The sequence below is a fragment of the Colius striatus genome, chromosome 4 (genome assembly GCF_028858725.1).
Source record: "Colius striatus isolate bColStr4 chromosome 4, bColStr4.1.hap1, whole genome shotgun sequence".
NCBI classification, from domain to species: Eukaryota; Metazoa; Chordata; class Aves; order Coliiformes; family Coliidae; genus Colius; species Colius striatus.
Window position 1 is genome coordinate 43,191,458 of NC_084762.1, and position 26,786 is coordinate 43,218,243.

Genomic DNA, 26,786 nt, shown 5'->3' on the forward strand with positions numbered 1-26,786 from the left:
CAGGGAGTTTATCACACTTGCATCATGAGCAGAGAGCTCTATGTGTCACATCAGACAATTGCTACCAAATGTACTTTCTGTCGTGTGATGGGCAACAGTTCAGTAATTAAAGGCACAATGAAGGGGATATTTTTAGCAACTTGATAGCTTTAAGATCACTGAATTATCTACCAGAAGTAAGTCACACACATCCATGGTCATAATTGGAGTAGCTACAGTTATTCTGATGGGAAAAACATTTCCACAGGTCACCTGTGCATGGGGTATTAATTTGTGCATGTCGTTATCCAACGGAGGAAGAGCAGAACGGAGGCCAGCATGCTTTGGCTGATCTCTGCATGCTGCACATCTCTACTCTCCAACTTCCTCCTGGCACATCCTGCAAGCACAACCCCTTACCATGCAAGGCAATGCAGGTGTGAGTATGTTCCTTTTGCCAGGTGCTTTTTAAAATCCTCCCCAGGCATGAGTTCCTCCCTGATGGTGTGAGGCTAGACAGCAGTGCAAAGGGAGGGGGCTGAGAGGAGGGCTGGAGAAAGGGCTGCCAGAGCTTCCAGGGCTGCACCCAACGGATGGGATAGAGATAAAGGGCTTCTGTGCTGCTGTTAATGTCTCTCACAGCAGGAAGAGAAGGTGCTTGTATCTGCTGTTTGACACAAGATAATTGTTACTTTGTCTAGATCAAATGTAAAGGGTAGGAGTGGAGATATGGGGTATCCTGCAGACACAGAGAATATGTGACTGCTCAGTGTAGTTGTCTAATAGGCAAAGACACAAAAGGGGACAGAGAAGCCCTCTGTTACTCTGAGTAGTTCCTCACTAGTTATTTTCTAGAGCCTAAATAGCATCGGGCCCAGAAAACAGAGATATCTTATGCTACTCTGGCTGTTACATTCCTACTTCTTGTACCAAGCACAGAAACAGGAGAGGAAAGAAATGACAAGAATTCATCTGATTGGTGTCTTTCCTTCATCTCTTCTTTTTTTATTACCTACAACCGTAATTTAGCTGCTGCTCCGAAAAAACTTTGAGCTTCTCTCCAAGAAGCTGCTGGTAATATTTTCTCAGCAGATTAGCAGTTTTCCTACAGAACCAGGCAGATTTTAAGTAGCCTAGAGAACACCTTCCAGCTGCAGACAGAATTGTCTGGGAAGACTGCAGTTTAATTCAGGCAGTCAGCAAGCTGGCTGGTTGCTTATAGGCTTGGGGATCTTGGATAATGCACTATCCAGAAGTTTCAAAGACTTCATGCATATAGAAAATAGACATATTTTATACATATATACATGCATACTGTACATGTTCATACATCACCTATACAAATATATGTATGTAAGTTTTACACTGCTAAATAAATGAAAATGATCGAAGCAACTCAAAACTTACTGCAGTTGATTAGGAATACCCTGAGATTATGTATACACAGGCTGCCCCTTGTAGGTTGTGGAGTCTCCCACCTTGGAGATATTCAAAAGTTATCCTGACATGGTCTTGGGGCAACTGGCTGTAGGTGGCCCTGCAGGGAGGCTGGACCAGATGACTTCCAGAAGTCCCTTCCAACTGCAGCTGTTCTGTGATTCTGTGATATTTCTTACTGAAAACCTTATTAATGCCATTCTATCTGTGGGTAAACTCCCACCCTAAGTTTCAGTTCATACTGTACATATCTTGCATTTAGTCCAAGAAGTTGCCCAGATTTGCACTTTTTTTTCCCCACTGTTGGGGAAATTGAGGCCCTGAGAAACCAACTGACTTGCACTGGCCTTACACATCGAGCCAGAGGAGAGTCTTGCCCCTGGCTTCTGTTCCACCCTGGCCACTGAGACCAAAAATGGTAACTCTCCAAGACTTCCTGTTGCTTTTTTCCCTCCTTTTTATTTTCAAACTACTTGGAAAAACACATGCTTCTGTGATTTTTTTAGAGGTAAATGTGCCTTCCCTCAGCAGCCATGCTGACACCTTGAACATGTCATTGCATCAAAATGCATGGAAGTGGTATTCTTTTGATGAAAGATGATGATTAGCCTCCTTTGGGAAGGAGCTTTGACAAAATGCACTTGAGCCTGAACACGCAAGTAGTTTTGAGAACCAGGATCTTGATTCTAAAATTCAGTGACTGTCTTGAACAAGAGTCAGCTTTGTAATGAATGAAGAAATGTGGGTAGGTTTGAGATATCTGCAAAACTCCAAGAATCATACCTGTGATTCAAGATCAAGACTGAAGTGGCTGCTGTAACATCACACTGAAATAGCTAACTGTGGCATGAGTGAGACAAGACAAAAGGCAGCCAAAAGGCCACTACAAAAACCTAGAGGCATTGTGAGACAGGATCATACTTTCAACTTTTGTTTAGCTATTTGAGTATCTAAAGTACAAGAGATCTGTCACCAAATATAAACACTGAACAAAGTCATGAAAGAGAATTTCCCACCTGTCCCCTCAAGGCAACACTCAGGGCCCATCCTGCCCAGCAGAGCACCCAGGTCAGCTGTAGGCAGAAGGGAAGGAGAGCTTCTTCCTCCCCTCACTGTGAAATGGCTCTATCTTTAACAGAGGTATCTGGAATAGGTTCAGTTTCTCACTCTGTCTCTCCCTTGATGCAGAAGTTTGTAAGTGGGAAGAAGACCATGGGCAGTGCTCCACAAGGGATGAAAATCCCATTTCCCCAAGGATGCTATTAACCTGGAGAAGCACTGGCCCCAAAGGGACTACAAGAAGAATATAAACTAAGAAAGTAGCTCAAAGGTGTATTAGCTGATACTCGAGTCTCTTACACAAGCTTGGCAGGTCACATTAATCAATTTTTCAGTTTGGAAATGAAATCTGCTTCTTTAGATAGTTTATAAAAAACTGCCAGAACTTACATTTTCTCTGAGAAATTAATCAAAATAAAACTTTAATTTCACTCTGGGAAAATATAAGCAGTCATGAACAGCACCATACACGTGTTTAAATTTTTCCAAAAGTTTTCTTTTGTTTTCAGCAATGGAAAACATCATTTCTCCAACCAGTTGCACAGTGCTGCAGAGTAAGAAGATATATGGAGGGCATTTTTTTTCCCAGACTGCAACAGATTTCCATTCTGTTGGTTTGGCTGTATGAAGTGGTTTGGCTTTCTTTAAGTCACAGCATCAATACGCCACTGTGCAAACAATAGAAGGCATAAACAACATTTATTAAGGCATTTTTACCACACTCATTTTCATAGTATTTGAGTCCTGTGAATGAATGAAATCAGCAGTGCTGGAGAGGGTTAGGATGGCTGCCCATACACACCCTGGATGAAGAAATACCTTTGGCCTTAGTTTGTCCTGCTTCCAGATGAATGCTGTCAGCATACAACAAGCAATAGCTGTTCCAGCTGGCATTTCTAACAGCCTCATCCAGGGCCTGATCCAGTCCTTGATATATTCAATGGCAAGACCCCCATTGAGCTCACTGGGAGCTGGAACTGGCCCTAAAGCTCTGGTTGCAGCAACAGCACTATGAAATTGTCCGTGCTCACAGTAAAGTAACTCTACACAGGGAATGGCTCTTTGGTTGTGAGCAATCAAATCACAATCACATTTTAAATGCCAGAAACAAGGGGAGAAACAAGAAGGAGAGAGCATATTTTAAGGAAAGTAATTTGCTTTTTTTGAGTTCTTTACGTCTTTCTTTGATTTCTCTGTCTGGGATGGCTCGAGTTCTGCAGGGTCTACTCTTCATGTTGTTTTATACCTTTATTCCTACCTACCTTTCAAATTTTTGTAGAAAAACTAAAAAAACCTGCTTCAGATGTGTGTGTGTGTGTGTGTGTGTTTGTGTTGTTTGTGTGTGTTTGTGTGTGTTTGTGTGTGTGTTTTTTCATTTCCAAAATATACTTCTACTTAAACAAGGAAGGGCAGTAAAGGACAGACTTCTGTAGTAACTTGCACCAGGTCAGAGTCACAGTTTGCACGTGAGCATCGCCACAGGTACATGCTTGATAAAATTAAACCCAGACTCAACATTCCTTAAAGTAATCATAAAATTTCACTGGCTTCTCCGGCTTCATTGAAGATCAAGTCTTTAGGAGGGGAAAGTGCAATATTCTGCACAATTTGGGAGCTGAACATCTATAAAATATTGCCAAAGTCTCTTTCAGTGTCTTTTTAAATGAAGAATAAGAAAAAAAAAACAAAACAGCAGCATAAACATCTTATTCTAAAAGTAAAAAAATCATGGATGCGGTAACTAACTTTGCTACATATACCCTATAAACTCTAGCATTTTCCAGTCCAGATCAAAAGGAGAAATAAACTGATTGCCATTTGTTTTACACCATAAAACAGTTTAACTTCTCCCTCAATGAGCTGAAGTCAAAGAAAGAAATCACATAGCACATATTTCTATGTATCAGACACACTCCAGGCTCATCTTGCAGATTCTAATTCAAGCTGGACATGTAGGAAAACTTCTCTCCAAACATTTACTTTGTTTGATGAATTTGTCCTGGGAGATTCACAAGTAGAAATCTGACAGACGTTTGATTCTTTGTGAATTAGTCACTCCACTCCTTTCAAATAAATCTTTATGTCCCACTCCTTTGACTTACTCAAGAGAATGTATTGTCTTTTTAAAAACATAATCTATCCATTATCAAATTATAGTTGAAGAGTGCTGCCTCATCCCATTCTTCTCCATCACATAAAGTGTCCCACATGCTTGCTGCCTCCATTCTTTCCCATCCAGACTCTCTCTCTCTCTTTTAAATATCTTTCACCACCAGATTGGCATTGGCAACCAGCCAACCAGCCAGCACTTTAGCTACACAAGTGCTATGCTGATATACCTAAATCTTTGAAGTGTCACACAACAAGTCCAACAAGTTAGTTTTCTTCCTATTTTAATACTTTTTGCAGAAAGCCTCATCCACAAAGTACATTTCCCATCAGATCTTTTTCCAAAACAGCTCCTTTCTGTGCAAATATCTGTTGACAACTTCCTTTTTAAAATGCTTTGACTGCTATGATATTTCTGAGAATACGGCTGAGAGACGCCTCTGTAAATTATTTTACATTATGCCTACATTAGGTATAGACCCTGCACCAGGAGCCCAAGTTCAGAAAGTCATGGTTGGGTTGGTTAATACAATTTTTAATGAGCATTGATTTGACATGCTGCTTAGATCAAAGTGCAAAGAGCTGTTATTTGTCACTGCTTCCCATTACAGCTCATTCTGAACAGCAGCACAGTAATGAAACAAGTAAGATTGAGCATATGAAAAAAAAAAAAAAACACAACATGCATCAAGATTAAAAAAACCCATATCCCTAAAACAACACAAAACAAAAAAAGACAAGACAAAGTATAGACTGCGTTGGTTTTGGCAAGTTCTCCCATGTCTGAACCCACTGGGTATTGACCTCATTTTATTTCATCACCACATCTGAAGCTGCACTGATAGTAAATCATAAGTGGAGCCTAATTTACCAAGTTGACCAATGGAGCAGTAAAGTCCTTGCCTTTTCCTCTTATGAAAAGCTATGAATGATGCTGCCGTGAGGGGCTGTCACTTCCCAGGGGAGATTCCCAGGGGAGAAACCACGAGCTTCTGGTGTAATTGACTTTTGGGATAAATGACTTTTTGCAGGCAATTCTCAGCCTCCTCTTTTTGCAGATAATCACGTTGCTTGATCTGAGGATGGTAAAGCAGGTTGTGTTTACAGAAAAAAAAAAGCCTCTTTTTTTGGATGCTCCTGTTTTTATATGACTGTACTTCAAAACTGCTTCACAGTGACACTGGCATACCTTTTACATTCGGGTAAATAGCAGGTAACTTACATTAGGAGCCTTCCTACACACCATATTACCCACACACCTGTCAAATATGTGAAATTTTTCAAGCTGACTTTTTCCACCAGGCAGGAACCCTTCATAATAATGTGATGCCCATGGCCAACAGGGTAATCTGCTTTCTCACATATGCTGCCTTTCATTTCTCCTTATATCTCCCATTTGCACACCTGGAGTTCTCTCACTGATAGCCCTGGCAGGAACTTCTTTCAGGAGAAGTTCCTGAACCACACACAGATCTGAAGTACAATTTGAGTCCTCAACACTCAGAAATATAGATGCTTATACTGTATTTAAGTGAACATTATTGCTTTCCTTGCTCACTTTATGTATTTTACTTATTGTATCTGCAGGTAAAGAAAAACTACTTGGGCGTCTCTGCCGCTGTAGGATTCTTACAAGGGATGAGTCAGAACTTCGTCCTGTATTCATCCTGAAAACAGCCAAGGGGATACACGGGGTTTTGCGGTTTTTTTTTTTTTCAAAATTGACAGCAAGAATCACCTCCCTTCACACACAGGCCTGACAAATGCCTCTGAGGCAACCACAAGAATGGGCTGAAGATGAGCAAGCAATGTCAGGTAAGGGTATTTTTACAGCCTTACCCAGCGTTTTTTCTTGCGTTCACAGACACCTGTTTCTTGAAGGATGTTGCTTTTCTCAGTGTATCACTCTCCAGGTCACTGAGAGGATATCTGGCCACTACAGGCTTGTACAGACCGCCACCAAGTGCTCTGGAAACCAGCCTTTCTGGATTGAAAAACATCTGTGTGAAGGCTCAAGTGTAACCCTGACATTCCAAGGCACCGGTGCTGAAATTGTGACTCACCACTTACTTGTTTCTGTCTCCGTTTCCTCCCTGCATAAGCAAGGAAGATTAAATTTATTCTTCCTTCTCAAGGGAGTTGGAAGTAATCATCATTGTTTGTATTTCTTTTTAAGCACACAGTGTGTAAACACTTTAGCTCAGTTAAACTTTTCAAAACTCATGTTGATTTTCTTAAAATTTCCTACAATTTGTTACACATTCTTTGCCATGAGGTTACAGCTGAGCCCACGAGTCCAAACATAAACTAAAAAACACGATGTCCCTGTCCAGAGGACTCTACAAATGAAAGCCCCATGCTTAAACTCAGGCACATGAATCACTCACACGTACAACACAAAGTCCATGCGTGTCTGCACGACCAGGGCCAGACTGGACTAAAAAGCAAAACTAATCAACAACAGCCATGGTGAAAGCGTGTGGGAGAGTGCAACGCCGAAGAAGGCAACCTTGATATCTATTTTTAGCTTTCAAAATGCCCCATTTACAATGGGAAGCCGCAAGCACACAGAGGTTTCTTTTCGAGGCAAGGGCGCCTGCCAGCTTGCGTTCTCTCCAGCTTACGGGTGCAGCTGCGAAGACCCGCTTAGCACGTCTTGGGAAGCGGGATTCAGGCACCGGGAGCCGCAGCCTAGCCGGCACCTCCCTGCCCCTCTCGGGCCGATTTCCCCGCAGCAGGGGAAGGACCAGCTACCCCCGCACGCCATCCCGCGCGTCCTCCAGCCTTCGGCGGGCACAACCGGCCCGTCGCCTCCCGCCGCCTCCTCCGCAGAGCCTCCCGGCCGATCGCGGCCGCCAGCGCAGCGGCGGGGCCGCCTCCCTCCCCGCCCCGGGAGGAGTCCCCACCTCTCGTCCCCTCCTCCTCCTCCTCCTGCTGGAAGGAGAAATATGAAGCGGAGCCGCAGCAACACTCCACGGAGACGGTGAGGGACGCAGAGGCGGAGCGGGCATCTTCGGACATCGAGCAACAGAGCCAGAAGCCAGCCGGGGCAGCGGTGGCGTACGGAGCGGGAACCCTGAGGAGCGGGAGCGGCGGCGGCCCCCGGCCCTAGCCCCGGCCCCGGAGGGTGCCCGGGGTCCCACAGCCCCGCCAGCCGCCTGCTCCCCAGCGCCGGGCCGTGGGCTGCCCGCGGCGGCGCTGAGGCGCTGGCGGCCCGGCGGGAGGTGGCGGCCGGAGCGAAGGAGCGAGAGAGGGTCGCTGCGAGACGGGGAGATGTCCGCCCCGTACGGCAGCCTGATGAGATACCTGTTCCCAGCCCTGCTGCTGCACGGTGAGTGCCGGGCCGCGGCCGAGACCGGCGCCAGGGCGGCTGCCCGGGGGTCGTCGCCCGTTCTTGGCGCACCGAAAAGCCGGTGGGGTTGCGGGGAGAAGTCGGGGGAGATGCGCATAGCATCAACTTTCTGGTGGGGAAAGGGGGTCGCGCGTGGTGGGTATGCTCGCGTTTCGTCGGCGTTGAATTCTGGCTGCTCGGGGCTGGGAGTCTGGAAAGGTCCGAATGGATGCCGAAGCCGGCAAAGACCTTGGTGGCCCTTCCCGAACTTCCCAGTTAGCGGCACCCTTCGCCCGACGCTCGGGCGCGGTGCGGAGCGGCGGCCGGACGCTGTAGACAAAGCCCGCGGAAAACGTCCCACTCCGAAGTTTGTGTCGGCGGCGGTACGCTGCGCGCCTGTAACTGCTCGGATGGAGCAGCTGGTCCGAGCACCCGGCACAAAGATGCTTTCCTCACCTCCGGGCGAAGGGCCGTCTCAGCCGAACTGCGGGTAGCTTGGCCAAGACGTCCTGCTGGACCCACGTTTCACCTGCAGGGGAAGAAGAGGGTTTTGCCAAGGAGGTGATAGCTGAGAAGCCTTAGGCAGCCAGTGCCAGCACCAGATCTCACACTCAACTAAAAATGTTTTGCTGCAGAGCACAGAGACTCTGGGTGTTGTTATGCACGGTCCTGCTTTGACACTCTCCCAGCTTAGCCCTGGACTAGCACTCTGAAACTACACGTTAGGCAACGTTTTAATGAGAAAAGCCAGTTAAACTTACAAGTTCACATTGTAAATCCATATTTAGGCACTAAATCAGATAACCCATTTTTCCATAAAGCCAGTGTTCTTTAAGAGCAACTTCTGAAGAGTGGGCATTTAACGAGCTGCTTAGGTATGTCTAACATTTGGCAGCCAGATTTGAAAAACCTGGGTGCGATATTGTTCTGAATGTGTGACTTGACCTACCAAGTCACAGCATCATTTTGAAGAGTGTTTCTAATTCTGACAGACTGTGTAACATCCAGCCTTCTTCAGTTAAATTTCTTAGGACTCTAAGCTTACTCACAAAAAGAGGAAATTGTTTTAAGTGTTACAATGCAAGTGCCCCACACAGATTCAGTGTGAGATCTGTAAGCTGGGGTAAGGATTTCAAAGCTATTGCTGGAGTTGATTTTGTGGAGCAGGGATTGTCTTTCTCTGTGTTTGTACAAGTGCTAAGCACACACATGGTATTTAATAAGTAATAAAGAGCATGGGCTTCAGATTGTGTGTTTTGTTTTGAGAAAGAAATAGCAGGAGACCCTGTTCCCCAGGAGGGAGGCTTAGACTCTTTTTACCACTCAGTTATGAAATCCAGAGAGCGTAGAGACATGTTTGTCTGAGCCAGACCTGCCAGGACGCCAGAGGTGTTCTTTAAAACTGTGTGATCTGAGATGCAGAAGTCAAAATGGGAGGTTTGAAGTTAGAGGGTAAGGAGAGGAGGTATAATTACAGGGTAGGACTCCCGGCTCATCTGCTTGGAATTATAGAGCAGAGCTGAACCCTGGCTGGAGCAGGAAACAAATCAGGACCAGTGATCAGATCAAAACAGCAGCTGCCTAAAGAGGATGAAGAAGGAAAATCATCTATTTCTTCCATTTGCAGTTGTATTTTACCAAAAAACACAAATCTAACTTTGGTTTGAGCTTCAAGCACCGGGAAACTACTGGCCTCTTACAAACTTGAAAAGGGGCATGGGTGGCATATAAGGTATTTACATGTAGCCAGCATATCTACATGTATTTACCCCGTTAGCTTTAATTGGCCCAGTGCCTTTCCCTTTGTGCCATAGAATCAATAGGAACATCCTTCAGCCAGCAGCTAGCCTGAAGTGGTAACATGTAAGAATCACCAACAAACCCAGGGGATCATGGTGTTAAGCCTCTTTACAGCACGCCATGTTTTCATTTGCATTTCTATTGCACATGGCAATTCAAGGGTTAAAAGTGAGTGAGTGTGGGTGGGTGGTTGAGGATTTTTGGGGCTTAAAGCTTTATAACACAAGTTAAAATGGCCTATAAGGCTAAAGCTTCTGCTTTCATTACATTAAGAAATGCTTATTTTAACATCACTGAATTGAAATTTGGAAAAACTTGTCTTTGTTAATCAAGATAAAACCTGAACAGTGTCAAAAAATAAAAAAAGAGGAAGAAAAAGGAGTTGCAGCTGGAAGTTGTCCATTATCACTGTTTTCTTTGCTTAGACAAAAAGCCACAGAAGTTTCAGATGTCAAATGCTGAGATCATTCAGCTCCAGCAAACCTGATTAATAAAAGCTATGTTCAAGTGGGTTCAAAACAAATTTGGCTAATTTCTTTTGTAAGTGTAAGCTTTTTCTTCTTTTTAACAATAGAGATGCTAAGAAGAAACTTTAGCATACTTCTTGTTATGTTACTATTAGAGTAATGAACTAATGAACTTTAAAGCAATTTGTTGATAACATCATGGAATTAGTACTAGTAAAGATGATGAAGACAAGACCAATAGGCTTTTCAGAGCAAAACTGATTATGCTTTTAAAAGTTCTCTGGCAATATTTGTTTCCAAACCTGTTCAGTGTTCAGAAGATGTAAATACCCATATCCATTACATGGACAAATATTGTGCGCTGTGCTAGAGGCAAATTTGATCCATTCCCTCAGTAAAATACTGCATTTGGAAACCTGGAAGAAAACAAAGACAAAGAGGGGTAGATGCACTGCTTAGTGTAACACTCAGAGTTTGCAGGGACAGTTGGAAGATGAACTCAATTTTCCTCACAATATAACTATAGCTTGACTGTGGGCTAACAGCAGTATGATGTAGGTATCACAAACAGCAAGGACGATTTTGGCACTCTGTAAGGTGTCCGTAGGAGGAAAGCTGGCAGGCAATGAGGTCCAAAACCAGCCCCAACCGTGCTGAAGGCAAATACCTTCAGCTATTCAATGCAAGGCTACTGTTATTATTATTGACACAATGATTTAAGCAGAGCTGGTGGAAGGTAGGATTACAAGCAATGAGCTCGTTCACCATTGTCCTCACCCAGACACAAGTCCCATCATTGCTGGGGACACTTCCACTTGAATAAGTCCTGGTGCTGAAGTGTGAGTGGAGGACAGGGCAGGGGTCTGCAGGTTGCACAACAGATGTCTCTGACAGAGCAGATGCTTCCTTCAAAGAGGGCAATATCAAACTACCCTTGATACTAAATTGCACTTACAGCCTGGTGCCGTAACCCCTCATGACAGTGCCCAGAAAGGAGGTGGGCTTTAACCTTTTTGGGACTTCATAAAGAAACCAATGCTCTGGGCCGTAGCATTTCACTTTGCACAGGTAGCAGTAGTCAACCCAAATAAGAGATGAGCTTCAACTTAGCAAAGGTTATCAGCTGTGTAACTGCTTGGCTCTTCGTTCTCTGACCTCTTCCCAGATGGGGTATTAAGGGCCATGCTGTAGGGTAACAGAGGACCTCAGTGCCGGGCCTGTCAGCCTTAGAGGAGTTGTTTGTTTGGGTTTTTTTTCTGCTGTCCCATCTAAACATATTTTAGATCTCTCATGTGGCTCTTCCAACTCTGAAACATTCATTTTGCATCTCTTTGATAGCTGTACCTGGAAACTCTTTATGCACAAGAAAGGCAGCAGATACATGTGAAAGGAAATCATTATCCTGTCTGCTTCCATGGCCGTAAAACCCAGCTTTCCTTTCCCAACTCTTTTGTTTGTAGTAGCTAAATTAGGTCCCAATCCTGAAAGCACTCTTTGAAGTTTCAAGTGCAGGGAAAACACTGGTAAACACAGACTATGGCTTGGTAACAGGACTTTATATTCTCCATGGCAATTACGTAAGTTTGCGTTGTAGCTAAAAACCTATCATGGGCGTTATCTATCACTATCCCACATCATGAAAGAGCATAATCCAAATGTCTGTTTATTTAATTTGCAGGGCAACTGCCCAGATAAGGAGAGCCATAAACTTAATCCATCCAATTATTCTTTATCTGTTGTAATGTTTTTCAAGCTTCAAACATGTCCTAGCTTGAAAAGAGTTTGCGGCAGAAATAAAGAATGAGTGTTAAAATGTTTCTATCAGAGATGAAGCCATGACGTATTTTGAACTTGTACTATCAATCACTAGAGGTTCTTTTAACTCACAGTAAAACTGTGCTCTTTTGGATTTGCACTGCTGGAAATGAAAGAAAATGTGAAGTGGTTGCTGCTAAGCAATACCAATCTAAATTTAGATTTGAGTCTTACTTTCAGGTAACATTTATTCTCCTGTCTGGCAAAGGCTGAAACTGCTCAACTACTGATAGCTTTGAGTCTGGTTTGAAGTGCTACACTTGGACACGTTTGAAGCAATGCTTTATATTCCTGGTAGACATGTTCATTAAACTCATTAGATCTAAACAGTTTAAGATTTTACATCATTTGTGTTATAATTTTGCAGTCTGGCACAGCTGAGAACAGAATTTGGCCAAGGTGTTTAGGTACAAATTAAATTATAAGAATTTGTGTTCAAGCACAACTCTACTTATCATTATCTAAGTTGCAATTGTATGTTATTTGCATACTATTTTTCAGAAAACCAAAACATTTGTTCTAGCAGCTTGCAGTTTTTTGCAGTAATGTTGGCAGAAAGGTTTGTCATAGCCATTTTGAAACATGTTTGAGTAACAGGCTGCCAACAGACTCCCCTTTTAAGACTTGTATTTTACTTGCAGCTATGTGCAGTAGTCTTTGAAGAACTTGAAAGTAGCTTGTCTTCCCTTAACAGTTATTTTTATCTTGAATGGCTGTTCCCACATCAGATACAGGTTTCTAGGTGAACCCAAGAGCCTGAAGTCCTCTGTCTGGTGCAGCGCATGCTCCTATCCACATCTTACTGGAGTGGCAGCTGTGAACACCCACTCAGAGGGATGTTGCATCTGCCCCTGATCTGTGAGGGCCTGGGCAGGGATCTCCAGCTAGCTGTAGGACCTCTTATTCTGTTTTCAGTTACTTTGATGCAAGAGCTGTGATCTACACTGCCAGGGCTTGATTGTGAAAGGGAAGTTGCGTATCAGCTCATCAGAAAAAGCATTTGCTTTGCTTTGATTTTCTAGCTGGCATTTCTGACGGATTCTGGATTTTTCTGTTTCCTTTTGGACTTGCTCTTTTGCATAAACAGCCACCACAGGGTGGGTGATACAATCTTATGACCTCTGGTTGTGGCATAGCTGAAGTGAAAGCCAATCAGAAGCTTCACAGAAGTATAGCTGTTACTCTCATGCAAAGCTCATGTTTTGTTTGAAGTCTGTCACACTTTTGAGTTATAACATGGTGGGGTTTTGTTTTTAACAAGTGGGTAAGATTTCTTCATAGCACACAAAAACTTACAAGTCAGAGAGAGTCTGATATACTTGCATGGCACGTTGTGAAGGTACTGAAACCTATCATCTGTCTGTGCTATAGGGAATAGCAGACTTGGGTCTCTCTGAATGAAAATGGTGGCTCCAACTCTGTTGCAACTGTGTCTAGGATCTAAAGCGGGCTTTTAGAGAGCTACAAAATTATTTTCCCATTTTTGTGAAAGCATATTTTAACCTTGAGCTTTCCAGTGATGTCCTGTTTAACATGGCCAAATGGCTCTTTTAAAATTAGTGACATCATCCCTGCAGGACCTCAGTTCTGCAGAACTCCTTGTTGTCCACTGCCAAGGGTGGAGCAGGGAGAAACTTTGCTGCCTCTGAGCAAGGAGGAGCACAGGTAAACAGTGCCCAGTTTACAGAATCACAGAATGGTAGGGGTTGGAAGGGAAACCCAGAGATCAACTAGTCCAACCTCGTGCTCAAACAGGTCCATCTTAGATAAGGTCACTCAGGAACATGTCCAGACGGGTTTTGGAAACCTCCAGAGAAGGAGATACCAAGGCCTCCCTGAGCAGCCTGTGCCAGGGCTCCCTCACCCTCACAGAAAAGGTTTTTCCTTAAAGTGGAACTTTTCATGTTCTGGCTTTTCGCCCATTATGCCTAGTTCTATCAGTGGACTCTATAGAAAAAAGTGTTGCCCCATCCCCTTGACATCCACTTTTCAAATACTTGTATTTATGAGGTCACCCTCACTGACAGTACCCCATGTGGGAAGCGTGTCACCAGTCCTGGAGTCTGAGCTTCAGATGGTACAAGAAGTTAAGCTCCTTTGTATAGCAGTTATATGCACAGGCAGGTGTGCGGGTGTGCAGTACATACACAAGTGCTGAAATCATTACGTAGTAAGGAATAACCCTGTGCTAAATTGAGTATTTCCTTGCCCCAGCAGCATGAATACAGGTAAAGGTCCCATCACTGGCTTTTAATTTTATATCATGATTCATACTCTGATATTCATGTCCTATTACGTGATGTTGCTTAGCACATGTGAGTTTTCTGTGTCACTTCCTCTATCTCTGCAGCCTTCGTTATGTTCTCATGCCTGTCCTGATTACCTAAACATATTCGTGCCCTCATTTGCAACAGCTGGATGCATAGACTCCCAAACAAATGCCCCCTTTGAAGATGTAGATCTCTAGGGCTATTGATGCAAATCCCCCTTCTGTCCACTGGTTACAGTTTATTGTTTGCAAATTGCAGAAAGAACTACATACATGTGATGGGGAGAGCTGGGATCTGATTGCTCTTGATCTATATCAAAGAAAAGACATTGTATAATACCACATAAAAATTGACTTTTTTTCCAAAACTCCTTCTTTCCATTATTTCCTCCAGGGAATAATGGGAATGTATAACGTGGTTACCGAGGAAAATTCAGGCTGGATATGAGGAGGAATTTCTTTACTAAAAGGGTTATCAGGCATTGGAACGGGCTGCCCCAGGGAGGTGGTAGAGTCACTATCCCTGGAAGTGTTTAAGAGACAGTTGGATATTGTACTTAGGGAAATGGTCTGGTGGTCGACAGGGTTGGGACAAAGGCTAGACTTGATGATCTTAAAGGTCTCTGCCAGCTGAAATGATTCCATGATTCTATAATAATGCATTTTTGCCTTTAATATCCGCACATGCAAGATAGGTATCCTCCCACACAAGGATTTTTGGTCTGAGAAATTAAATGCCCAAGTATCTTTAAATGAATAAATCATTCATTTTTAAGTGTGTCTGTATTCATGAGTCATATGACATGAGCTATGCAAAACACAACTGCTTAAAAGCAAGTGGCATAATAAATACGCCTTGGAATAGTCGTTTGAACCATTTCCAAACCTCCTCTTGATGGCAGGTTTCAAACACTGCACAACTTCAGGTGGAAACATAAGTTTTCAAATACTTTTTTGGTGTGAGAGAGCTGTCAAGATGTCTTCTGCAGGCAAATTTTGTTTCTGTGGAAAGTTAGGACTGATGGCTACAGTCCCTACCTATCTTGCAGGAGGTATGGCTTCTGACCCATATGATGCTCTGAACCGCTAGATAGGAGCACTCACTCCATTTCAGAGAGAGGTGCTGCAGAAATGTGGGAATTTTGAGTGTGTGGAGACTTAGAGGTGTTAGAAGCTCTCAGTCACTAGCTGTGATTTGTAACGACAAATATACTGGTAAGCTTACCTGTACCTGACTGAACTTAGGACAAGAGGAAAAGGCCTCAAATTGCACCAGGAGAGGTTTAGATTGGAGATTAGGAAGAATTGTTTCATTGAGGGAGTTCCTGTTAGACCCTGGAACAGGCTGCCCGGGGATGTGGTGGAGTCACCAGCCCTGAAGATATTTAAAAGACACGTAGATGAGGGGCTGAGGGATATGGTTTAGTTTAGTGATGGGCTTAGCAGTGTTGGGTTAGTGGTTGGAATTGATGATCTTAAAGGTCTTTTCAAACCAAAATTATTCTATGGTTCTACAGTTCTATGAACTTCTTATTCTGGTGGTGTGAAAGTCTGGGATATCTGCTTCATACCCACAACGTTTCAGATAAACCAAATAAGCCTGAGTTTCAAGAGTGTCAAGTGATGCTCCAGGCGAGGTGGGCTATAGATGCAGCACAGCACAGGGGCTGGCTTCAGCCTAGAAGGCTGTACCACCACGTACATGGAGCACTGGCCCTATCTAGCAAATCCTGCCCTTCCAAAGACATAGCACAAGCAGAGCATCACCTTGCCATGGCCATACCATTTCTGAATCAGTCGCCTCACTTCTGGCTGCAGAATGGGAGTTGCTTGGTGCTAACATGCATGACTTTGCTCGGCAATGTAGACACACTTGAGAAGCCTTGACCTCCAGAAAGGGAGAAGTATTGACCCCCTGAAAAATCAGGCTTCTTTAAGGGCATCTCAGACATCATGGTCAAATATCAAAGCATCTCTAGTATTTATTACCCTTTAGAAAGTAAGGCTGTAAATTCTTATTCATATCAAAGAGTTGTTTGTAACCTGCAACAAAGCTACCAGATTTTTAAGTGAAGACTTTGTGAGGTTATATTTGTTAATCTTGCTAAGTCTTGAAGTCATTCATTGGTGAGCACTGTTTACATTCAGATATTTACTGTATTATTTATATTCATCCTTTACTTTGCTACTGGGTAAGTCCTTGCCTTAGTTTAGTTTAGGAATTGCTATTTTTAAACGGTTGACATGTATTTTTAGCAATGTAATTTGCCCAGGTGTCCCCCAAGTTTCTTCTGGAAGATCTAAGACCTAGCCAACACAATGAATCACTGACACCGTTTTTTTGTTTTTTGCAATAGGAAATGGCAAAGGTTTGGAACATTGTCTAGCTGAAAACAAAAAACACTGGTTTTCTTGTAACTTCCATAGCAATGCTGTGAGCTGCCCAAGCACGTGCCTCCAGTGAGATGTGGCCTGGGGAATAAAGCACAGGATCCCCATGTCAGGCAGCTCAGCACAGCGTAGGGTTGCACCATGCACTGGTGATCCCCAAGCAGTCCATGTCCTGAGCCTGGTCAGCCAAGAGGAGACCAAAAAAGATGGGGATGAATCCCAGACTGTGCCCCTGGGAACGTGTGTTCACAAGACATCCCTCTCCCAAGACATCTGGCCTGACTTTCTGGGCCTACAACCAGCCCCTCACTCCACCCCACCCCCCCTCACCCCACCCCATAGTCTCTTTTTAGCCTGATGGTTCTTTGAAGCCTGCTGCTTCTTAAATTCCTTCTGGCAAAGTAACACAGTTTCCAACTCATTATGTAAGGTTTGTGTTTGTCACCTATTAACCTCTAGATGTGTGGGTTTTTTCTTTTGATGAGTGTTTTCCAATGCATCTAAGAGTAGGCTGTGCCTTAAAGAGTAAAGACACATTCCTTCTGAAGCTACGTATTCATTTTGTTCAATTAATATTGCGTGGAGAGAGCACTGGTGGGTTTTGTATGTATACATTACTAGAAACCAAAATTACTGTGTGCTGGAGATAAAATTAGCTTTTGAAATTGCTTTTCTCCTTTAAAATAAAAATAGCAGAATCTGCCTTTAATTGACCACGTCAGTCATCACAGAGGCTTCCTGTGTGCAGAGGCTTTACTTTTAATATCTGTTTTCCCTTGGCTTTAATTTACATTTGAAAGTTTATTATAGAAACGTTCAAATTAGAGGTGGGCTGAAGTGGCAAAGTTTATGTCCGAATGTGGAAGCAACTTTCTAAAAGTTTCAAGGTCCAGATTTTTTATTGTCCTGATCAGACGTGTCTATAAGATTCAGGTTCAGAGCCACATGTCCTGGTAGTGAGAATGCAACTCTTTGATTCAAGCCCTTTTTGTCCAGTGTATTTTGTACGGAAATTTTACTTAGTGGGTTATTAGTGGGCTTCCCTTTTTTGTTTGTTCCTCAGATGAGAAAAGAAATGTAAACTACTTTCCCAGACACCATGAACGAGTGTCATTCAACACAAGATGTTCACAACCTCCTTTACTGTGTTGAAGCCCTTCTTAACACGGTCTCATGATAATTTACACTTTTTTATCACAGGGCTGGGAGAAGGTTCTGCTCTTCTTCATCCAGACAGCAGGTCTCACCCTCGGTCATTGGAGAAGAGTGCATGGAGGGCTTTCAAGGAGTCACAATGTCATCATATGCTGAAACACCTTCACAATGGAGCCCGGATCACTGTGCAGATGCCTCCCAATATTGAGGGACACTGGGTCTCTACTGGGTAAGGAAAGATGAAATGAGATTCTTGATTGCTATATGTGAAAGAGAAGATGGAAAGGAAACAGAGAAGCAAAAATGAATATTCCATCTTTAAGCAGCAGGGGAAATATTTTCTTTAACATGGCGATGCTCTAAATTCCAGATGCTTTCTGTGTTTATGCATAAAAGGAGGAGTGCTGTATGTTAGAATAGCGTGCTATAAAACTGTCATGATGAATCAATTTATAGCCTGGATTTTAAACTACATGCTGTGAAATATCTTCAGATCTCTCTTTGAATAGGAAGGAGCCCAACAGCTTACCAAAATGGATCACTTATTCCAATATAACATTGTACTATCTTTGACTTACATGCATTAGATCCATTGAATAGGTCCTTGTTTTCAGAGCATGTGTTTAGCACAGGTTTTATTAGCAATAGAAATTGAAGAGCTGTATTTCACCAGTTCTGTTACTCTCTGTACATGATGACTTGTAATTCAGAGACCTCTTTTGCTTTCCATGTCTCAGTGGGCAATATCCATATGCTTATTTGAAGTGACCCTTCATAGGAAAGACTGCGTTTTTTTAACAGAAAGGGGTGTATTTCTGTTAAGCAGTGTGAATGCGACAAGCAAGACATGTTTGAAGGCACAAAAGGACTTTCTACAGGAACTGGAATCTAACTGTCATTTATACCTTCAGAAAAAAAAAAAGAAAAGAAAAAAAAAAGAAACACTAAATATGACTATTCCATGGCCCAAATTCAAGACAAATAGTAGTTTTGTATTAACGATCAGAGGTTTGCATTCGCTGCCACCCCTGTTAAAAGCTTGAGTGGAAAAGCTGACAACACAGTCATGCACAACCTCTGCAGCACAGAACTGGTGAAGCTCCACTGAGAAGCTTCTGCAGCAGCACAGTACTCAGTTCTTTGTACTGTTCTATGGACATTTGGCATTTTACTTTCTGACATTTTCAGGCCTTTTGGTAAATCCACCATGCAAAAGAGAAGAATAGATGTTGAATAAGCTGCTATTGTTTTTCAGAGAAGAACTGAGTCACGTGGTGGTCCCTAGACAAAAAGAGAAAGCAAAACATTACTCAAAATATTTAAACCTACAAGGATAAAACCTTTAGATATGATCACCACGAAACAGTATATTAATAACAGAGTAACAGCAGAAGAAATTGTTTTGATTGTCAGGCCACAGATGCCTGGTTCCTATTTACTCCTATTGATGCCAGAGGGATGTTCACACCCAAGTGTCTTTATGGACCCGTGTAGGTTTGTTTGGTTTTGTTACCTGTAGTGTCCATGATGTGCCACCTTTGCTAAAATTTTGTCTTCATCCCTTTCTGTCTTCCTACAGCTGTGAAGTTAGAGCAGGCCCAGAGTTCATCACCAGGTCTTACAGGTTCTACCACAATAACACATTTAAGGCCTATCAGTTTTATTACGGTGGGAATCGCTGCACAAACCCAATCTACACGTTAGTCATACGTGGCAAAATACGTCTCCGCCAAGCATCCTGGATCATCCGAGGGGGTACTGAGGCCGATTACCAGCTACGCAATGTACAGATCATATGCCACAATGAAGCGGTAGCCAAGAAGTTCAGTGAGCTGGTGAACAATACATGTCCTGGATTTATACCAGAAGATAGTCCCTGGGAGCAGGATGTGAGCTACGATTTGCTGAGAGAAGAGAATGGCTGTGAGTGCACCAAAGCCCTGAACTTTGCCATGCATGAACTCCAGCTGATCCGCGTGGAGAAGCAGTACCTGCACCACAATTTAGACCACCTTGTGGAGGAACTGTTTCTTGGAGACATTCATACTGATGCCACTCAGAGGAGATACTATCGGCCCTCTAGTTACCAACCTCCTCTTCAAAATGCCAAGGTACATGTGTGTGTATGTACGTGTGCCCTCTTTTTAACATGCTGGTGACAAAGCCTCCATTATTCATCTCTTCTCAGTCAGTGCACTAGTGTAATCTCAAATGTAGATGTGCTTCTAAAATAAGAGGTCAATTGCAGACTTACAGATGATAGAACCAAATAATGAAAGATCACAGAACGTATTTTGTGAGAACAGAAACTTTTCTGTGGTTTAAGTGATGGCATCAAATACACAAAAAGTAGTCTGATGAACTAAGGTCAATAAAGGCCGCTCTGAAAATGGAATCAAAGACTTGTATGCAGAGGTGGAAGTGGTTGTCTGGGATCAGGGCTGTAGGCTAGCAGCTGAGAAGAAAGTCTCATACAGGACTGAGAAAGGAGAAGAGCAACAGGCGCCAGTGGGTGCTTGTATAGCTGCAGGAGTGCCAGGGAGAGAGGAAATTGAATTGTATCAGCACATGGAAGTTGGGTGATCCATAACATGAAGAGAAAAAGAGGAAATTGGAAACTAGACACATGAAAGGGGCGGCATGAAGGGAAAAAAAAAAATGTTGGGCTCTGCAGGTCATGGATCCAGATGCAGGCACACATTAATTAAATTAAAACCAGGTGAATTTTGAATGAGGCTTTAATTCTATTTGATAATTCAGTTTTCAAGGGGGCCTCAGAGTGCCATCAGCTTAACTGGGAACTGATCAACCCGTAGTAAGATAAGTAAAAATCAAACAGGAAGAGTAGACACTCATGGCCTGTAGTGGGAAAAGTTTCTGTAGATCTTTCCTGGTGGCATTTCAAAGGCAGATGGGGGTTGGAAGCACATTGTCAGGTGCTGCTGCCATCGGTCAGTGTGCTCCAGATGGACGCTGCCACAGCACCACTTCCAGATAATGGGTTATCACCATTTTTACTCATCCATATGTACAAATTATCTGACACCAGCTATATGTTGTATTTGTTCTAGAAAATATTGTAGATTTTTTCTGACTCTGTGAAAGACAGAAAAAAAATCTTGATTTAATGTACTTAGTTTAACTTAACTGCTTATTTTTTGTGGTCAAATCTAGGTGTCTTATTATGGGCTGATAGATAACATAGTAAATGCTTACACTTCCACCTCGTAGTAAATTCACTACAGTGAGAATGATCGGGTATGCTGTCAACCAGCTTTATAAAAATAAGATCCTTTTTTAGGTCCTCTGTAATTTTAGGACACACTGGTGATGGTTTTCCTGCCTGTGTCTTCTGATACGGTAGCATCACTTTTTCCCTCTCAGATGTCATGCTTAAATTTAAGGGATTGAAATCTTGCATAAGAGGTCCGTTTCTTCAGTCAGGATAGCAAAATAAACTATGAGAGCACTGAAACTCTCATTTATGTTCCCAAAGTCCATTATTTCAGGCATGATCCAATCCATTCTGACCCAAGTGGGTGGCATCTCTGTATGGATGATAACAGCAGCGTCAGCCAGCCTCCCTGCCTGAGTGGCCCTGCATGCCGTTATCCTGCAGACCCATGTGGGAGGGCAGGCAGGTCCTGCCCAGGGGTAGCCATGCACTCTGATCAGGAAGAGTCTGAAGCGTGGATCCCAGGGGAAGGTTCTACATTATATGTTTACAAGAACTGTGAGAGAGAGAAGAAAAGCAAACAAGCCAACTAGTTGTCCATTGGTACTCATGAAGTACAGAGATCCATTGGTACTCATGAGGTACAGTGCTTCCAAAGACATTTTTGTGTAGGCAGGTCTTGGCAGAGGCTGAATCTTGAGGCTGAATTTTTGACACTGGAAACCCATTCATAACAGTACTGTTGGTTACAGAAAGTGCTGTTACTATAGAAAGCACAGGTTAACTTTCAGTAGACCAAAAGACATACAGATTCCAGCTTCCTGAGGTGAAACCACTGTAGTTTCGTAAATGGGGGGCTCAGCTCCTGACCTGCAGGCCACTGCTCAGCTCCCAGTTTGGGTAGCTATGATTTCTAACAAGTTACGTTACCTCTGTTTCTCCTCCAGTCGTTGCCTACATGGTCTGCTTGGCTCCCACAGTGTGTATATAAAGCATCTAGTTTGCTGGGACACCAATCTCAGCTAGAGATTCAACAGCAAAAGATGCTTAGGTTTAACACAAGTTTTAAGTGTGCACCATCACAGCTTCTCTTTACGTTTTTTGGTAGGTTCCTCTTGCTCAGATTTGACATGAGATTTGGTTTTTTCTCAAGAGATGTAAGGCCTGCTAATGCTACACTTTCAGCATGATAGAAATAACAATACCCATAAAAAAAACCGCTTTGCCTCGGCTGCCATGGAAGACTCTTGGGTGTTTGTTTGTAACTAACCGTGAAGTTCTCTGTACCAACAGGTTCTCAACCTGGCCATCTGACCTAGTGTTTCTCAAATGTAGGAAGAACAGTAACAGAGCAGCTTTTTTTTTCAAGTCCAGGCAAACACACCATTGAAAGGTTATAACCCTTCTTCTTTGAACTCTTCTCCTTTTCTAATTGTTGTTCCACTGGGACCCAGCTGAAAATGAGTTTAAATGCTAAATTGAGTTTAAAACTACAAGTCACAGACTTCTCTGGAAACTGGACACCATGAATAAATAGAAACGTTAAATCAACTTGTTTTTTTAAGGTTTCTGCAGTCATACCAAGAGGTTAGGGATGCCAGGAAATTGCTTCTGAAGTGAATCAGGTGTATTGTGTGGAATCTTTCATTTAAGGGTTTTTTTCATTTCCTTTTTATTTATTTTAAACTTACAAAGGCCTGCCTAAAATGAGTTAAGAGGATTCACATTTTATGTTTAAATTTATAGTTAAGCCTCTATATAGAGGAAAGTTCCACCCAGCTCAAGAGTTTGCACAGTCTGTAAGTTGGATGTGGTAGCCACGTTTGTTACTTATGTGGTTGAAATGAATGGTAATTAAAAGCAAATGATTACTGGATATGCTAGGAATGCCAAAGCCACATGATCAGGACTTTAAACAAATAGAATTGGACCTTCTCCAAATTCCTGCAGCAATTTCACCACAGGATGGTAAATCAAAAGGGCTGTCCAAAAACCAGACAGCTTTATGCTGAGCTACAAATCTGAATAAATTCACAGATTACCGTATCTCTAGTGTTCATATAAAATCAGGGAGCTTTTAAAAATATATCATATGTCATCTCTTAACACTTTATGAGTTCTCTTAGATAAGAGCATACCTTAAACAAATTCCTCCTGTAAAACACATAGAAGTTTCTGAGTGCAGCTAATGAATAGGTCACCATATATATTTATCTTGGCAGTCCTCTAGCCTCACTCAAGATATCAATTAGGGCTTGCTCATGAACAAGGATCATCTTTGATGTTTCTTGATGTTGCAGGTTTATCAAGGAATTGAAGCACATGCTGCTTCTTTAGCCAGCGTGAGAGAGTATTTGAGTGGAAAGGGCAAGATGTGGGAACTGTTTAGCCATCATCACAGAATATTACACAAAATATTCCTCATTAGGACAACACTAAGGAGCCTGGCAGATCGGTCATAAAATCACACCTTATTAACGAATGCATACAGTGACTTGTACCACAAAGGAAGACTTGAATGCAGTATTCATTCACTATGCAGAAGGACAGAAGATGTTTTCAGAGATATCTGCTCTGTAACTACAGGAAATGTGTACAACAGCAACACTGGGACACTTATTTCACATGTAATTGCCTCAGAATAGTGCTTTGTGAACAAAGAACTCCTTGTCCTGTTTTATCGTCTGACAGGAAAGATCAGAGCAGGGCTGTGATGACCAGTCATTCTAGTTAGATCATTATTTAGGAATAAGGCTGGAGTGGTCTGGAACACAACAAGAAGCCTAAAACATGCTAGGATAACCTTCCTGCCTGCTTTTGTCATGCTCAAACATTTGCTGCTCACACACTTTCAGTGAGACACTTTCCCTCAAACACGCAGTTCCGGTGGATCGATTCTCTACCACGGGTTTATTCACTGCTGGAGCTGACTTCCAGCAGCACCTGGCATTTGCAGCAAATATCCATTCAACATATGGAAACTGGCTTTTGGGCTTTCCTTCAGCCATGCGGTGAAAGAAAAAAGTGTGCAAAGTTTTCTGTGCCTTTCAAAATTTGAGTCTTCATTTCTCCAAAACTCAGTGACTTCATACATACGGGAATGCTATGTACTTGAGGAGCTCCCAGGGAAAGGCAAGCCTAAGTTAATAAATAGATGTTAAATATGTGAAGCGCCTCGCAGAAATATGCAAAACATTATCTCAACCAAAAAGTGGAATTTTGGAGGACAAAACTCCTTTGTTTGCCAGAGTAGTGCCACTACTAGATTAAGCCAACACTTGAAGGGTTTCTTTTGTTCATTATTACTTGCAAAAGACTCTTGTTTAGGGAAATTACGAGGGGAAGCAAAGAAAGAATATTCAGAAGAATGTTCAAATAGGTTAGTTCTAGGTTTATGAACAATAACAGTGCCTGCGCTGCCCTTCAGAGACAAGAAAAGCAAACCAGCTTCTAGCTGAGGCTGGTCCTCATCACACTCTGCAGGCCGTGGCCTTGCAGGAGAGTGCTCTTTTGAAGGTGCCACTCTGCACTTACTGCCCTCTCCAGCGTTAGTGCTGGACAAGAACTGGAGCAAAAGACTACTTTTCACGCTCTATGTGCATCTCCAAAAGCTAAGCCTTGCTTTCAAAACCCTGCTCGTATTTGTTGATTTTGCAGAACTGTCTGTTCTGCACCTGTAGTAAAAGCCTGCCCCAACAGTACCAGGGATCAAAATGAAATATTTAGCCTAGCAAAATGAAACATGGGCCTTCAGATCAACTTGACATATATATCTAAACTACTGACGCCTTCCTTGTTGCTGGCATCAAACCACAATCTTTTGTAAGAGAGGAGGGAGGACTCACTGGTAATATTGCTACATGGTTCAGAGGGTTCTATAGGTTGCTTTTTAAAGATGTAATAAACACATAAGGCAGCTTTATTTTTGAATACTCTGTGGAGATGGACCCTTCAGGTTTTGCAGGATTTTTTTTTGTTGACACTTCCCAAAGTATTAATGTTACCATAAATTAGTATAAGTTTAATGGGATAGATAGATAGATAGATAGATAGATAGATGACATGCAAGCATACTCATCTGAGAAAAAGGCCAGTTTTCTCTTTGTTCTTTTCTTTTGCCCAGGCTGAAGGAGTTTATATCAAAAAGAACAACCAGAAGACTTTTGCATTTCTTGTCAGTTGTGTTTACTTCAGTTTTATGCACTGTTGTGCAACAGAATTGACATTGTAGATGAGACAGCTGTGTAATGGTAGTGCCTTCAGATTCCTTCACTATCTTTGCCTTCATGGAAGCAGTTAATGAAAACCGTTCCTCAATATCTTAAAATATATGGTGCGCATTTGCAGATAAATCTGAACATATCTCCACCCTCTTTCCTGTTTGCAGCTCCTCTTCCAAAAGAAATCTCACACTGACAACCTTGCAAAGGAGTTACCACTCTCTCCAGCATTTCACTTGCTTCAAGATTTTTAATTAAAGTTTTAAATCTTTGTTATTCTTCATTCCATTTGGCAGGCTGAATTATAACTGCGTCAACCGTGCTTGTCAACTCCCCAGAGCCAGCCTAATGCTCATTAGTCAGCTCAGCTTCATATGAGGTCATGGAAAGCCTGCAAGTTATCACTTTTGTGGTGGAGAGAGATTGTAGCCATTTGTTAAAGGATTGTCTTGATCTGTAGTTATCTAGAGTTGTGGAGGAGCTTGATACTGTACTGAGAAGTTCATAAAAGTGTCCTTTCTGTGGATTCAACTCCTTGGCAAGGTGAGGCAAAGCCATCCAACTTTTTTTGTTGAATTGGATGCATTTCCTTGGATTGATGTTCTCCCAAGGGTTTCTATTTGTACTCATCCTGGGAGAACTCAGTTACTAATGATGAAACGTGGCACCTGGTTTTCTCAGGTGGTGAGATTTAAATCATCCTGACCAGACGTCCCTTGTTCCAATCCTATCTAGCCCTGCCTGTGACACATGGTATTTGGGTGGGTGTGAGACGTCGTTGCTAAGTGTGGCTTTTCTTCCCCTCTCCTTCAGTGCTTTCCATCATGGTAATAACATGCATTCACATGACAGGAGTTTCCTACCCCAGTCTTTGTGACCACTGGACCCTACAAGATCTGAGGCCACCAGTTAAGTCTGTACTGCAGACACAGTTCAGGCCTGAGCCTGCTCTTGAGGAAACCCAATGCCTGGTCCCTCACCACTCATTTCCCTGTGATGAGGATATGCTGGGTACAACATGCTGGAACTAGATGCTGCTACATGGCTCATCTGATGACATTACATAGCCAATGTCAGACAAGCTGGCCACAGGATCCACCCCTTCAAAAAGCAACCTGACCACGTGAACAACCAGAGCTTGGGCTGCCTCCTGTGGTCTCTACAGCTTAGTCAGGAGCATCTTCCCTGGTAATGAGGGTGCAGAAGGGAGCTGGGTTGAGCCCTGGGGTGTTTGTTAGCTCTTGCTTCTCCTGATACTGTATAAATGCAACCAGTCCTCCTTTCCCAAACATGAACAAGACCTGCTTCCTGCCACGAGCTGGTAACCAGTGCAAATCAGGGCTGGCCAAAGGTGTTTTTGTATCAGCTGAAAGCCTGGCTCTTCCAAACAAGCTTACCATGCTACCAGCACAGATGTGGGGGCTGTGACAGCAGAAGTAGCATGTTGTAGAAATATTACTAATGGCTGTAAATGACCTGATAAGACAGGATATTGCTACAGAAATTTGAAATGAGAGACTTCAGCATGATATTGTTGTAACTGGCAAGGGGGGAGGGGGCAGGCAGAATGGGCTTTTGA

The 26,786-nt window shown here is 42.9% G+C and overlaps 1 protein-coding gene across 2 annotated transcripts in view; it reads left to right on the forward strand.

Annotated features, from left to right (window-relative positions):
- Positions 1–7,531: 7,531 nt before the first annotated feature.
- APCDD1 (APC down-regulated 1) overlaps positions 7,532–26,786 on the forward strand; it is a 33,792-nt gene continuing 14,537 nt past the window's right edge. The window contains exons 1-3 of one of the 2 annotated variants that reach the window (XM_061994806.1): positions 7,532–7,915; positions 17,858–18,041; positions 19,392–19,923. In XM_061994806.1, coding sequence (XP_061850790.1) covers positions 7,858–7,915; positions 17,858–18,041; positions 19,392–19,923 — 774 coding nt within the window. In that variant the 5' untranslated portion in view covers positions 7,532–7,857. Of the gene's footprint in view, positions 7,916–17,781; positions 18,042–19,391; positions 19,924–26,786 lie in introns of those variants that run through there. The other variant, XM_061994805.1, reaches the window with a different exon arrangement.